This window comes from Giraffa tippelskirchi, chromosome 13, assembly GCF_054371585.1.
Source record: "Giraffa tippelskirchi isolate mGirTip1 chromosome 13, T2T-mGirTip1v1.2.pri, whole genome shotgun sequence".
NCBI lineage: Eukaryota > Metazoa > Chordata > Mammalia > Artiodactyla > Giraffidae > Giraffa > Giraffa tippelskirchi.
Window position 1 is genome coordinate 71728867 of NC_137287.1, and position 12816 is coordinate 71741682.

Consider the following 12816-nt stretch of genomic DNA (forward strand, 5'->3'; position numbering starts at 1 on the left):
TTCCCCTTATTCAACTCTCTACCATCCTGTCTGCAGATTGCCACACGCTGGCTCGTGAGAGACCCATTGCCCCTCACCTGCTAAACCCACCAAAAGGGAAAGCACTGAGACAGAGTAGTCAAGACCAGTTTTGGTTGGAGATGATGACGATGTAGGTGAATGCTTAATAATGTAAAACATATCCAGATGGGACAAATGGTAAGATTAGAATTCTGTCAATAGATTTATGGGCAAAATACAGCTCACACTAAAATGTTAAAAGCGTTTCTCTCTGCATGAAAAGTTTATGGATATTTAAAATTTTGTTCAAGTTTAAAAATTTTTTTAATTTTCTCTCATATAAAAACAATAACAAGCATGTTATTTTCATATTTAGAAGACATTATTCTCTTAAAAAATTTATTTATTTATTTGGCTGTGCTGGGTCTTAGTTTTAGCATGTGGGATCTAGTCCCCTCACCAGGGATTGAACTCGGGCCCCTTGCATTGGGAGTTTGGAGTCTTAGCCACTGGACCACTAGGGACGTCCTGACATTATTCTCTTCTGATTGGTTTCAGTGAACTTGAATAGGAAGATGATCTTTCATTGTCTGGAATTTAAAAATTTCTTCAGTAATAATTATAATAGCTATGATAGGCATCACCATTTACTAAATGCTTACCACCTACTGAGCACTCACTATATGCACCGTGTCATCTAATCCTTAGCAACCCCTACAAGGTAGGTCTAGCTTATGCCCATTTTGACAAATGAGGCGATGGATTCAGACATTAAGAAATTTACCCAAGGTAATCATACAGCTAGTAAGTGACTCTGCCAAGGGCTTGACTCAGGTTAATGCCTTGACTTAATCTCTTTGCTATTAATAGTCCAAACATATATAACATGCATCACTATAAGCTACATTTTTAAAACTTCAGGATTTTTTAATTAATTTTTTAAATTGAAGTATAGCTGATTTTACAATGTTGTGCCAATCTCTGCTATACAGCAAAGTAACTCAATTATATGCATATAGACATTCTTTCTTTATATTCTTTTCCATTATGGTTTATCCCAGGATATTGACTGTAACTTCCTGGGCTGTACAGTAGAGCCTTGTTGTTTATCCATCCTGTGTATAGTAGTTTGCATCTGCTAATCCCACGCCTTCCCTCCCTCACTCCACTTCCCCTTGGCAACTACAGGTCTGCTCTCTAGGTGTATGAGTCTCTAAAACTTCAAGTTTTAGTTCATTTTACACTTTAGTAACTTTCTCTACTTTCTATGAAAAACTGCTTTTCACCTAGTGATGACAAAAATCAGTTCCAGGGATGAAGTTGATTGCTTTGTAATTCAGCTATCCTCACTTTTTAAAAACAGGCCTGTGCAAATATGTGCTCTGTAAGAACCAAACATACACAACCCCCAACTATGTAAAGGATTATGTATAAATTAGCAGCTGCCCGCTGCATGAACAGGGCCAAGTGTCTTGGATGAAGAACACGACTGTTACTTAAATTTAATTATAACATCTGTCTGTAACAACAAGCTCACAGTCTTTTTTCTCTGGCGACAGGCAAGTTGTGAAATTTGAGGATGATTGAACAAGTCCAATAAAAATGTAATAGTAGCAACAGCTTTACTCTTAGATCCAACACAAATAAACAAAATTGTGATTTCCGCGCTGAGGAAATAATCTAATGAAAATGATAAAAAAAAAATCCACATCAGGAAAGGAATCATTCCAGTTATCGAAGAAAAATTATTACATGTGATGAGAGCCCTGAATGAGTTTCTATTTGGATTTGCAGAACAACTTTTCAAGTCTGTGGGGGGCACTCCTTTTTTTCTGGAGACTGTGAGGGCTGGCTTTAGCGGTGAGTTGATTGTTTGCTCAGGTAGAGTGTGTACCTAATTCCAGGAACTGGGCCAAATATGATAAATCAGGTCGAAGCTGTGGAATACCTTTGAGACACTGTATTGTCACTTAGACCGAGAAGGAGACACAAAAAGAGCAAGCAATAGCATTGACCCCGGGCCCCTTAGCTCCCATCACGTGACGACAGCAACACACGTGGCTCCTGTTCCAGTTTGCTGGGGTCGCACTTCCAGGCCGCTCGGAGAGAATGAAGTGGGGCAGGATTTGACAAAACTGGGAGACAGGGCCTACTTGACAGGTCACTGCAGAAGCGCTGCTGTTTTTGCTCTCCTGTGGTCTCTGTGTGGTCTCTATGTCACCTTCCACTTCTCAAATGCTGATAGAACCTGCTAGAAGAGCAGGAGAGATCTGCCAAGGTGCCAATCACCGCTCTCTAGGCAGAGAATCTAAAGCCAGGGTCAGAGGTGAAAACATCCTAAATCAAATAAGACAATGACCCCAGAGCACCGCAGGCGGTCATCTGGGCAGGGGAGATGGCGGAAGGGGGTGGAGACTGCACCCCATTCTGTACCAACAGGCACGGGAATTACTAACCCAAACCCTGAGATGGTTAAGAAGTGTGTTCCCTGGCCAGTCTATCTAGGGGACGTGGAGGAAGGTCCCCACTGTGTGTGTGTGTGTGTTACAGGGATGGGAATGGAGGCCACAACTTAGAGTAATTGGTCTCAGCATCTGACACCAGAAAACAACACCAACAAAAAAGAGGTGTGTTTATGTATAAAATATACACAGGAGGGAGGAACAACATCAAAATGGAGCTTGTTCTTCTGGTCCAGCGTTTCTGAGAATAGTGCTCTGCAGTGTACTCAGTGCAGGCCCAGTGCGTTACGCCCGATGCACATCTTCTGCCTTCAAAGGTGACTCTTCAGACAAGAACTTACCAGTCCTTTAGGGATGGTGAGTCACTCACCGTCAGTCAGGTGCAGGCTCTGGGACACCGAGCCCGCTTCCTCCGAGTGGTCTCTGCAGCTCCTCAGGCAGCAGCGTCAGGATGAGAATTTATCCCATCCTTTTCCCGCAAGCTCCTGAGGAGCTCCGAGCACTCCCTACACCCTCCTGTGTGCTCCCATCACCCCTTGTGACACAGGGAGTGGTTTTGGTGGAAGGAGCCTGTGCAGATTTGCTAGAAGCTGATGGCATGACTGGGGCCAGGGTGCAGGGACCACAGGGCAGCAGGTGGCTGGGTGGGGCGGCTGTGGCTCTTTGCGTCTCCTTGGGACTAACCTTGTATTACATTTCAGTCTCTTCGCAGTGATAAATCTCAGATCTCTTTGACAATAGACTTAGTGTCTTTTGTTCTGGGGGTTCGAGAATTTGCCCTGAAAAGCAACAGGTAGATACAAGTGCTCACGTACTCAAAACAGTCAGGATGGGTTAAGGCAGAATTCAGGCAACATAAGACTCAATACTAACAGGGACAGTGTTCAGGCTTATACTTGAAATTTGATTAGGGATCATCTGAGGTGCACACCCAACATGACACCAGTGCTCCCTTAACAAGGGGTGACTCACGGTGCTGTGAAGGTTGACCTTCCCAGGTGTTACTCAGTCCACTCAGCGTGAGGTCCAGGCATCCTGACCCATGACTCTGAACCTTTGGGGGTGGCTGGGAGAAGCAGCAATCAGGAGGGAAGAAAGAGGACTAAGGAGATGGGGGCAGAGAAGTGAGAGAAAGGACCTGAGGAGGGAGGACAGGCATCTGGAGGGTGGCTGCAGGGGTACCCAGGACACAGCCACCCCCAGGTTCTGGGGGGCATGCGGGAGCACTTGAACCGCAAGTAAGCAACTGATGGGTTATTCTCTGGGATTTCACGTGACTGCAATGAGCTAAGACCCGTTTGCTGTGGACTGCTGTCCCTTTGTTTCTATTCATTGGTTCGTTGGCTCATTCAATGATTCCCACGTGTCCACGCTGTGGCACACACTGTTCTAAACACTTAAGGACACACAGCCTCTGCTCCCGAGGATCTCTCGGAAGAGGAAGGTGTGTCCCTGTCACTATTTCGGTGGCAGAAGATCAAAGTGTCTGGGCTGCCTGTGAGGCCTCCGGAAGGAAGTAGCCTTTGAGATGCCACATGTTTCCCAGGCAGAGAGAAAGTGTGGGTGTGGGGGTGGCAGCCGATTTCAGACCAGGGAGGGGGCTGATGTGGCTTCAGGGGGCAGAAGCTGATGGCAGGAGATGAGGCTGGCGCTAGATGGTAAAGAACCATGCATGCCATGCTGAGAGGGGCATTTAGCAGGGATTTTATTTGGGTGCTGACAGGAAGTCAGATGTATTTAATCTGGGGCGGGGCATGAACAGACCCCATTAGCAGAGGCACAGGGAATGAAGACCTGGGTCTCAGGATGTGGCCAAGCCTGGAGCTGTATGCTGGGGATGATGGGTCAGTGCATGTCACCAGGGAGGATGCAGAACAGAGGCGACAGGCAGAAGGGAAAGAGGCAGGGAAGGAGACCCCAGACACTGAGGGGGAATCTGGAAGAGAAGCAGAATGAAATCACAGAACCTGGGGGAAGAGCATGTCAAGAAGGAGATTCGACAGGGTAAAAATCATTATGGAGGTCAAGTTCAAGTGTTAATATAAACAAGTGAAATCTGATGATCCGATGCTAATGTGGCAAACGCTCATGTAGAGGAGTGAAGTCAGACGGCAAAATGCAATGGATTCTAAGCTGCTATATAGCATGGGGAGCTCAGCCAGTGATCTGTGATGACCTAGAGGGGTTGGATGGGAGGGAGGGGATTATGTATATATGTACATATAACCGATTCACGACGTTGTCCGCAAAAACTAACACAACACTGTACAGCAATTATCCTCCAGTAAGAAATAAATAAAGTGAACTGGGATGGGGAGGCGAACTCTGGGAACAGAGACCCTTTGGGAAGAAATCTGATCAACGATGCCAGGAGAAAGACACAGAAGTGCTTTTAAGACATGCAAGGAAAAAGGAGTCACTTTGTTTTGTTTTGAGTTGGCAAAGGGAAGGAGAATAAGGTCATGGGCATTTTTTGAGCATTATTATATGTCTGCTCTCCATCAGTGGCAACACTTTATCTAATTTTAACTCTGAAAACACCCCGTGGAAGGTATCAGCCTCATTATGTAAGTGGAGAACCCGAGGCTCAGAGAGGTTGAGACATTGGTCCCAGTTCCCAGGAGATTGTAAATGGCAGACCAGAGCTAGGAGGGCAGCGTGTCCTCTGCACCGCACTGTGCTGTGTTTATTGCCGATGATTTGGGGATGAAGGAGGCAGTGAAAACCGGGAGACAGAAGAGGAGGGTGACGGCATGACTTACTGTCCAAGCCTGGAAACCTTTGAGAGCGAAAGGAGCGTCACTGATAATTACGCCTGGGCCATAGGAGCAAAGCGGCTGCCCTGGCAGAGCAGGCCGGTGGGTCTCCTGACTGAGGACACAGCTGTGGCTGCCCCAGTGACCCCCACACTGCCAAGCATGGCTGTGCCCATAGACAGACCTCTTCTGAGCGGTACGCTGACTTGGCTGATAGACATTCCTGTACAGCACACGTCAGGAGCCTCAGGACAGCACTGAGGCTGGCTGTACTTCTTGTCCCCTTAGTGATGGAGACCCAAGGATGAGAAGGACCTAGTGACTTGTCTGAGGGCCAGAGGTGGTGAAGAGCAGACATGAGTCCTGGGAACTGGATCTACTGACTCCCCTGTGACTTGTTACCTAAAGCAATAATCCATTTGTTTACCAGTTTAATTAGGAGTCCACTGCTCTATAAAAAGAAAATCAGTTAAGTGTAAAAGAAGCCAGAAGGGTAAAGAAGGAGGAAGGGAAGATTTTTAATAGAAAACTCATCTAGGAGTTGAGTCCTGCTGGTTACTTTTATAGACCTATAAGGTTTTTTAAAATTTATTTATTATTTATTTTTGGCTGCACTGGGTCTTTGTTGCTGCCGATGGGCTTTCTCTAGTTGTGGACAGCAGGGGCTATTCTTTGTTGCGGGGCGAGGGCTTCTCATTGTGGTGGTTTCTTGTTGCAGAGCACAGGCTCTAGGTGTAAGGACTTCAGTAGTTGTGGTGCACAGGCTTAGTTGCTCTGTGGCATGTGGAATCTTCCCGGACCAGGGATTGAACTTGTGTCCCCTGCACTGGCAGGTGGGTTCTTATTCACTGTGCTACCAGGGAAGCCCGACTATAAGGTTTTTCACACTGAAAAACCACGTGGTCCCTCAGTGCTCTGTGTCTTGTCAAGGGCACTCTGAGCCTGAGCCCAGAGCTCTCCTTCCAGGGGCTGGCAACTGGGCTTCTCAGCAGGCTTGGTCACTGTTACTTCTACTCATGGTGAGAATTCCAAGAGGCTGTGTTACAGATAGTCTCCTGAGTTTGTACTGCTGTTCTCATGGACCTCCAGACCTCTGATAAATTCCAAAGTGTGACATTCTAGCATCTAAAATCTGTCTCCCCAGATGATGGAAAAAGATGTGGTACATATATGCAATGGAATATTACTCAGCCATAAAAAATGAAATAATGCCATTTGCAGCAACATGGATGCAACTAGAGATGATCATACTAAGTGAAGTAAGTCTGAGGGGGAAATGCCACATGATATCACTCCTGTGTGGAATCTAAAATGTGGCACAAATGAGCCCATCCACGAGACAGAAATAGACTTAGAGAACAAGCTTCTGGTCGCCAGAGTGAAAGGGGGAGGGTGAGGGATGGACTGGGAGTTGGGGGTTGGTAGATGCAAATTATTATATTTAGAATGGATACACAACAAGGTCCTACTGTACAGCATAGGGAACTATATTCAATATCCTGTGGTAAACGATAATGGAAAAGAATATAAGAAAAGAATGTCTGTATGAGTTAGAGCTGAGTCACTCTGTACAGCAGAGATTGGCACAACATTGCAAATCAACTATATTTCAATAAAAATAAATAAAATCTGTCTGCCAAACTCTCACATCATAGCCACAGAAGCACGGAAGGCTCTTAGAAGGCTAGGGGTCCTGAGGTTTGATTAGGAATTGTTTTTTTTTTTTTAAATAATAACTACATAATGGCAGAAAACTGACTCCAAAGGGATTCTTCACTGGTAAACTGTCCCACTGTTACTTTGGGGAGACTGAGAATTCAGATGCCCAAATCTAAACGGGCAAATGCAACCAGTGTTCATTTTTCCTGGAAGAATTACCCCAGAATTGCCAAGCCCAGATTGAAAAAAAAAGTTAAGTTAATATTTTACTTAAAAAGCCCTTTCTACTTCACATGGTATTTCTGGTAGGATGATTATTGTTATTTCATTTTTTTTTAACCTTAAGCACTTTTTATAAAGTCATGCTGCTGCTGCTGCTAAGTCGCTTCAGTCGTGTCCAACTCTGTGCGACCCCACAGACGGCAGCCCACCAGGCTCCCCCGTCCCTGGGATTCTCCAGGCAAGAACACTGGAGTGGGTTGCCATTTCCTTCTCCAGTGCATGAAAGGGAACAGTGATAGTGAAGTCGCTCAGTCGTGTCCAACTTGTAGCGACCCCATGGACTGCAGCCCACCAGGCTCCTCTGTCCATGGGCTTCCCTTGTGGCTTAGCTGGTAAAGAATAAAGTCATGCAGATCCAAACAAATAAAAACCAATAGGTAACAGAAGCAGATCACAAAAGAGAGACCTTGTTTCAAACATAAGACTACCAGTGAGATTAGCAATCTTTTTCATTTGTGCTATTTAAAGTAAACGGCCCGATGTAATTTTCACTATTTAATCTTGGGGAATTTCAAAATCGTTTCAATAAGATTTTAAAACACAAAACCAAGGCACATTATATAAAGCTTCTCCTTCAAAAGACAAAAGACAATGAAGTATCCGAGAGTAAATTCTTGCAACATCTAAGAATTCAGTTGAGGGCTTCTGTAATTATTTTCTTGCAGCTTATTCATACCTGAGCCTCTTTTTAACCTTCTTCTCGCCAGTTTGATTTGATCCTGCAGAATCTGAACCCAGTCTCTTGGGCCAGGAAGTTTATCCACGTGATTAGCAGTGCAATATTTTTCTGTGAAGACTGAAAGAAAATGTGAAATATTGTTAAACATTTGAAAAACGAAAATGCAGATTTGAAATAGGAACATACCGCCAAGAAGGGTGGGGGGGGGAAGAGTATATTTCTAAAAGATGTCAGTTCTGCAGTGGCTATTCTCCAAATCCATATGACATTCTTTTGGTGACGATGGAGCTTGGCAGGGCCCATCCTGCACAGCATATCCTGTGCTTCCAAATGAAACTGGCTGTAAATGCTAGTAGTTTTACTGAAACTGCTTTTTCTGATTGCTCCATGTCCATGTGTATGTGTCTTATGGGCAGAGAAAATGCTTCCTAGGGGGTCCATTGGCTCCATGACAGAATTATGCAAGTGTATTAATGTATTTCACTTTTCTGTTGTTAACTCAAAATCAAATGGAGGGAACTTCCCTGGCGGTTCAGTGGTTAAGACTTCCAATGCAGGAAGTGCGGGTTCGATCCCTGGTCAGGGAGCTAAGACCCCACACGCCTCGAGACTGAAAAACCAAAACACAAAACAGAAGCAGTATTGTAACAGATTCAATAAAGACTTTAGAAATGGTTCACATCAAAAAAAAAAAAATCTTAAAAAAAAAAATCAAATGGAAAATTACACAGAGAGACGAGGTTCTCATGGTGATTCCCGCTAACTGGATCAGCGCTCAGTGGATCAATGCAGTTGGGTCTTAGTGAAAGCTCCAATCCTACTTTGAGTCAACTTCTTACATCCTGAACTAGCAGCTCCTAGAGAAGAGCTCCCTAGAAGCACAAAGGAAGCTCTGGGAGCTGTGTGCCAGGACACAAGGGAGCAGGACAATTATCTGAGCAAAGCCACCCAGCGTGTGACAGGGCACATGCTGCTGGGGCTGGCACTTCCACTTCACACTGCGTTCCTGAGCACTTTTCAACCTGCTCCCCTCGAGGTCAAGGCCTGCCACGTGGTCGTGTCACATTGCCTCTTTGCTGTTTAAAATAGTGATCATTTTAATGTTTTAAAGGTTTCTTTTAAAAAGAAAGGACAGAGGAAAATGCTGTCAGATTCAACTAACTGTAAACGATTTCTGTTGAATAAAAAATAAAATCTTCATTTGAATGAGCAGAGCTAGTGGCACTAAATCCACCACCACAGGAAGAGCTCGTCCCAAATAAAAGCCTAACTTCAAGCCTCCGTGGATAAATGGACAAAGTAGACTTAGCAAAAAACAATACGGAAAACATTCAAGTAACATGTAAGCCCTTAAGTTGCAAAACACACTTTATACCTACTAAATTAGATAAGCGATTAAGATAATATTAATATTGATAAAATTGTGTGGACCTGGCACTTGCAAGTTTGACTGTTGGCATAAACTGGCAAAACCCTTTTGGGAAATAAGATGGCTGTATATGATGAGGGACATAAAACTGTTATTCCTCTGGATTGGTAATCCTATGTCTATAAATTTATCCTAAATAAAGAGCGATGTGAAAGAAGGGGAAAAAGTCATAAACAGTCTGGAATCTGTGGGGGATGGGTTTCAGGACCCCCACGGGTACCAAAATCCATGGATGCTTAAGTCCCATATGTACAATGTGTATTATATGCATACCACCCATGCACACCTTCCCATATACTTTAAATCATCTCAGGGATGATTTAGAATACCGAATACAATGCAAATGCTATATAAATAGCTGCCTGCACTTGGCAAGTTCGTTTTGTTTTGTTTGGAACTTTCTGGAATTTTTTCCCAAATATTTCGATTGGCAGCTGGTTGAACCTGCAGGTGCAAAGTCTGTGGATGCAGGGGCGGGGTAGGGTGGGGGGTAGTGTACAAACATCAACAATCCAGTTGTGCAGGAAGAGATGCAGGGCGGCCTGGGGCAGGTAGCTGTGCGGGGGGAGCACGGATGCCTTTGAGGAATGTGCATAGTCACAGAGTCGAGGTGGTGCTAGCAAAGACAGACGGGATGATGGAACAAATGGGGAACTGGCATTTCTGGAGACTTACATGACTTGTAAATCCAGAAGGAGGGATTATGAGGGGATGGGCCAGATGCGTTAGGCACGGTTAGGGACACACTGAGTTTGGGGCATCTGCGGGGTCCCCACGGGGGACGGCTGGCAGTTGTTTCAACACAGATGCCTGTACAGGGAAGGGGTCTCTGCCGAAGACGTAGACTTCAGGGGCACAAACGTGTGTGGTTGTTAAAACAAGAGAAAACACAGTGAGCAGGGAGAAGGTTTCAACAGAGGGCTGGGCAAGCACGGAACAGCAGGAACGCCTGGGGTCTGAGGGAGGCTAAGGCACAGAGTCCAGGAAGCAGCTGGGAAGCATGGTCTGGTGCAGGTGGGAGTGTGTGAATACACTAAAGGTGAGAGACCCATAGTCCCCAGTGCAGAACAGCCAGGAAGGAGGTGTGGAGAGGGACCCTGGCAGCCAGCAAGGACGTGCGGAGGGTGACCAGAGATAGCAGTCTCTAAACACCAGGTTTGTGGGAGCGGGGAAGAAGAGGAGGAGGAAGGCTGGGGCAGGGGAAGGCAGGCAGCACTGTTGGAGGGGGTAGGATCCAGAGAGAAGGAGGGAACAATCAGAGGAACCATACACCAGAGGAACTGGGGGTTGGGATCCTGGAGAGAGAGGGGTGACCCTCGACCAGAATCAGGATGAAAACTTCCTCCTCTGAACCCAGAGAAGGGGAAGACGGGGGTGGACTTAGTCATCACTGCCCCTGACGCCTCACTGAACCTGGTGGTGAGGGGCGGGGAGAGGGCGGGAACATCTGGAATTGGAAGGCAGCGAGGCTGCATGGTGCTGAGCAGGAGGAGGGTCGCGTGCTTGTGGTGGCAACAGCAGGGCAGGCGTTTTCTCCAGGGCACCTGGCAGCTCCTCGTCCGGAATGGAGATAACGGATGGGAGGGCTGGTCTCAGGTCAGGAATTTGCTGTCTGGTTTTGGCAAAAGTACAGGATATAAAGGACAGCATTGAAGATGTTGGTGAAGATACTCGCCCCCCTCCCCAGAATGAATTACCGCTTCCTTCACCCACTTTTCCTTTCCACCCAAATCTAGGAAGCAAGTGAAGCCAGAAAATGGTTCAGACTTGGGACAATCTAAGAGACCAGGGAATGGAAATCTCAGTGGGGTTGGCAAGGAAGTGCCAGGGAGAAAGGGCAGCAGGATGTGCGGTCAGTGGTGTAGGACTGAAGCGGAGTTTGAGAGCCAGTGTGGAAGAGGTCTGGACACTCTAGCTCTAGGGGGTCACGTGGATGGTGAGGTTTTCCCAGATGCCAGCAGGACCTGGGGGAGAGAGGATGATGTAGAGTGGTGCTGATGGAAAGTCTGTATCCCAACTCCCAACTGAGAGGAGGAGGAGGCAGAATTAAGGTCCAGGGTAAACATCAACAGGCTGCCTACCACAGGACACATGGGCCATGCAGGTAAGCAGGCTCCACCCGGGAGAGAGGCAGAGAGGACAACGTCCTGGGGGTGGAGCTGCCTGTGAGTCTCCTCTACCAGATTGTAGACAACTTCAGGGGCCTGTGTCTTGTCTCCCTAAAAGCACCTACTGCAGTGCCCCCAACTAAGAGCCCCGTAAACGTCTGAAGAATAAACAAATGTACCTTCTGCTTTTGTTTCTGACAGAAGTAAATACAACAGCTCAGACATTTAGGCCAATTGGAGGAGCAAGCCCTATCTGAATTAGTAGAAAGTCTTAATGGTGTATATTTAAAGTAACAAGGTTTTATTATAGTCAAATACCCACAATGACATTTCTTATTGTGACACTTCTTAATCAGGGTTGCAGAAAGGTTCTTGAAATCCTGTTTGAACGACTAGAAAAAAGTACCTGCATTTGGCACCCTATTTGTTTATAAGAAAATTGTACCACAAAATGATTGAGTGTACCATCTTATAGGTAAACATCTCCCTCCTTCCTTGTAATATTATTTATGTAATTAATTTCCATAGCAACCCCTCTCTTCCTAGACTGGGAAATGCATGCATCCAAATTAGCCCAGATTAGGAAGTAAAGATTTGAAATAAACCAAATAGATTTGGATTATGTCAACATCGAAGTGATTCCCGGCAGACACATGTGTCAACGAGCAAGTTCAGGAGTAGAGGGAAGGTCCCCTACTGTGTGGGGGCATCCAAAGGGATCTTTCTAATCTTATCCTGCGCTCAAGTATTCTGCTGAGTGTTCAAAAGGCAACAATTGCTGGCTATTTTTTTCTCCTTTCAGCAAAAGCTTATCTGCTTTCAATCACAAGAGACCAGGGAACTCTCTGCCTCCTGGGTCTGCGTCTGAGACCTTTGAAGACAAAGCATTAGGCTTTCAGGAAAAAAAATACATCTACAAACAATTATTTCCACTGAGCATATTACTGACATTCTCCTTCCTGGCTTACACTCAAACTTAAAAGAAACTTTTAACTAGGATCTACCTACAGAGGACGAAATCCTATTCCTTGTGACATGCGTAGATGAGGACTGAGAAAGGGGCCAAAGGTTTGTTGTTGGATTGATCTGAAAACATTCCATATGCTATGTGGATAGGTATTGGGTAAGCAGAACATATTTTTGCTATCTGAATCTATAGCTAAAGGTCAAGCTATTACCCTGCTAACAGTTTCATTAGGAGTAATGATGTGAAAAGAGGTATTGCAGTAATGCGCTGGGCTTCCTACTATGTTAATAGTGGGTCATTAAGAATCAGAGGAGAACAGTTTGCATTTATCCTTAGAATGCGATAGGTCCTGAAAAGATATTTCCCTTCTCTCCTAGTTTAATATATTAGGGGGAAGCGAGGGATGATTTTACACAAGTCCAAATCATCTGAACAAGTGAATTAAGGCCAATCATTAAACTGAATACAACTGTG

At 45.5% G+C, this 12816-nt stretch overlaps 1 protein-coding gene across 23 annotated transcripts in view; it reads right to left on the bottom strand.

The window, feature by feature from the left end:
- BEND7 (BEN domain containing 7) overlaps positions 1-12816 on the bottom strand; it is an 85847-nt gene that overhangs the window by 6464 nt on the left and 66567 nt on the right. For all 23 annotated transcript variants that reach the window (XM_081553539.1, XM_081553535.1, XM_081553527.1 and 20 more), the window contains one exon: positions 7836-7955. In XM_081553539.1, the coding sequence (XP_081409665.1) occupies positions 7836-7955 (120 nt within the window). The remainder of the gene's footprint in view (positions 1-7835; positions 7956-12816) is intronic.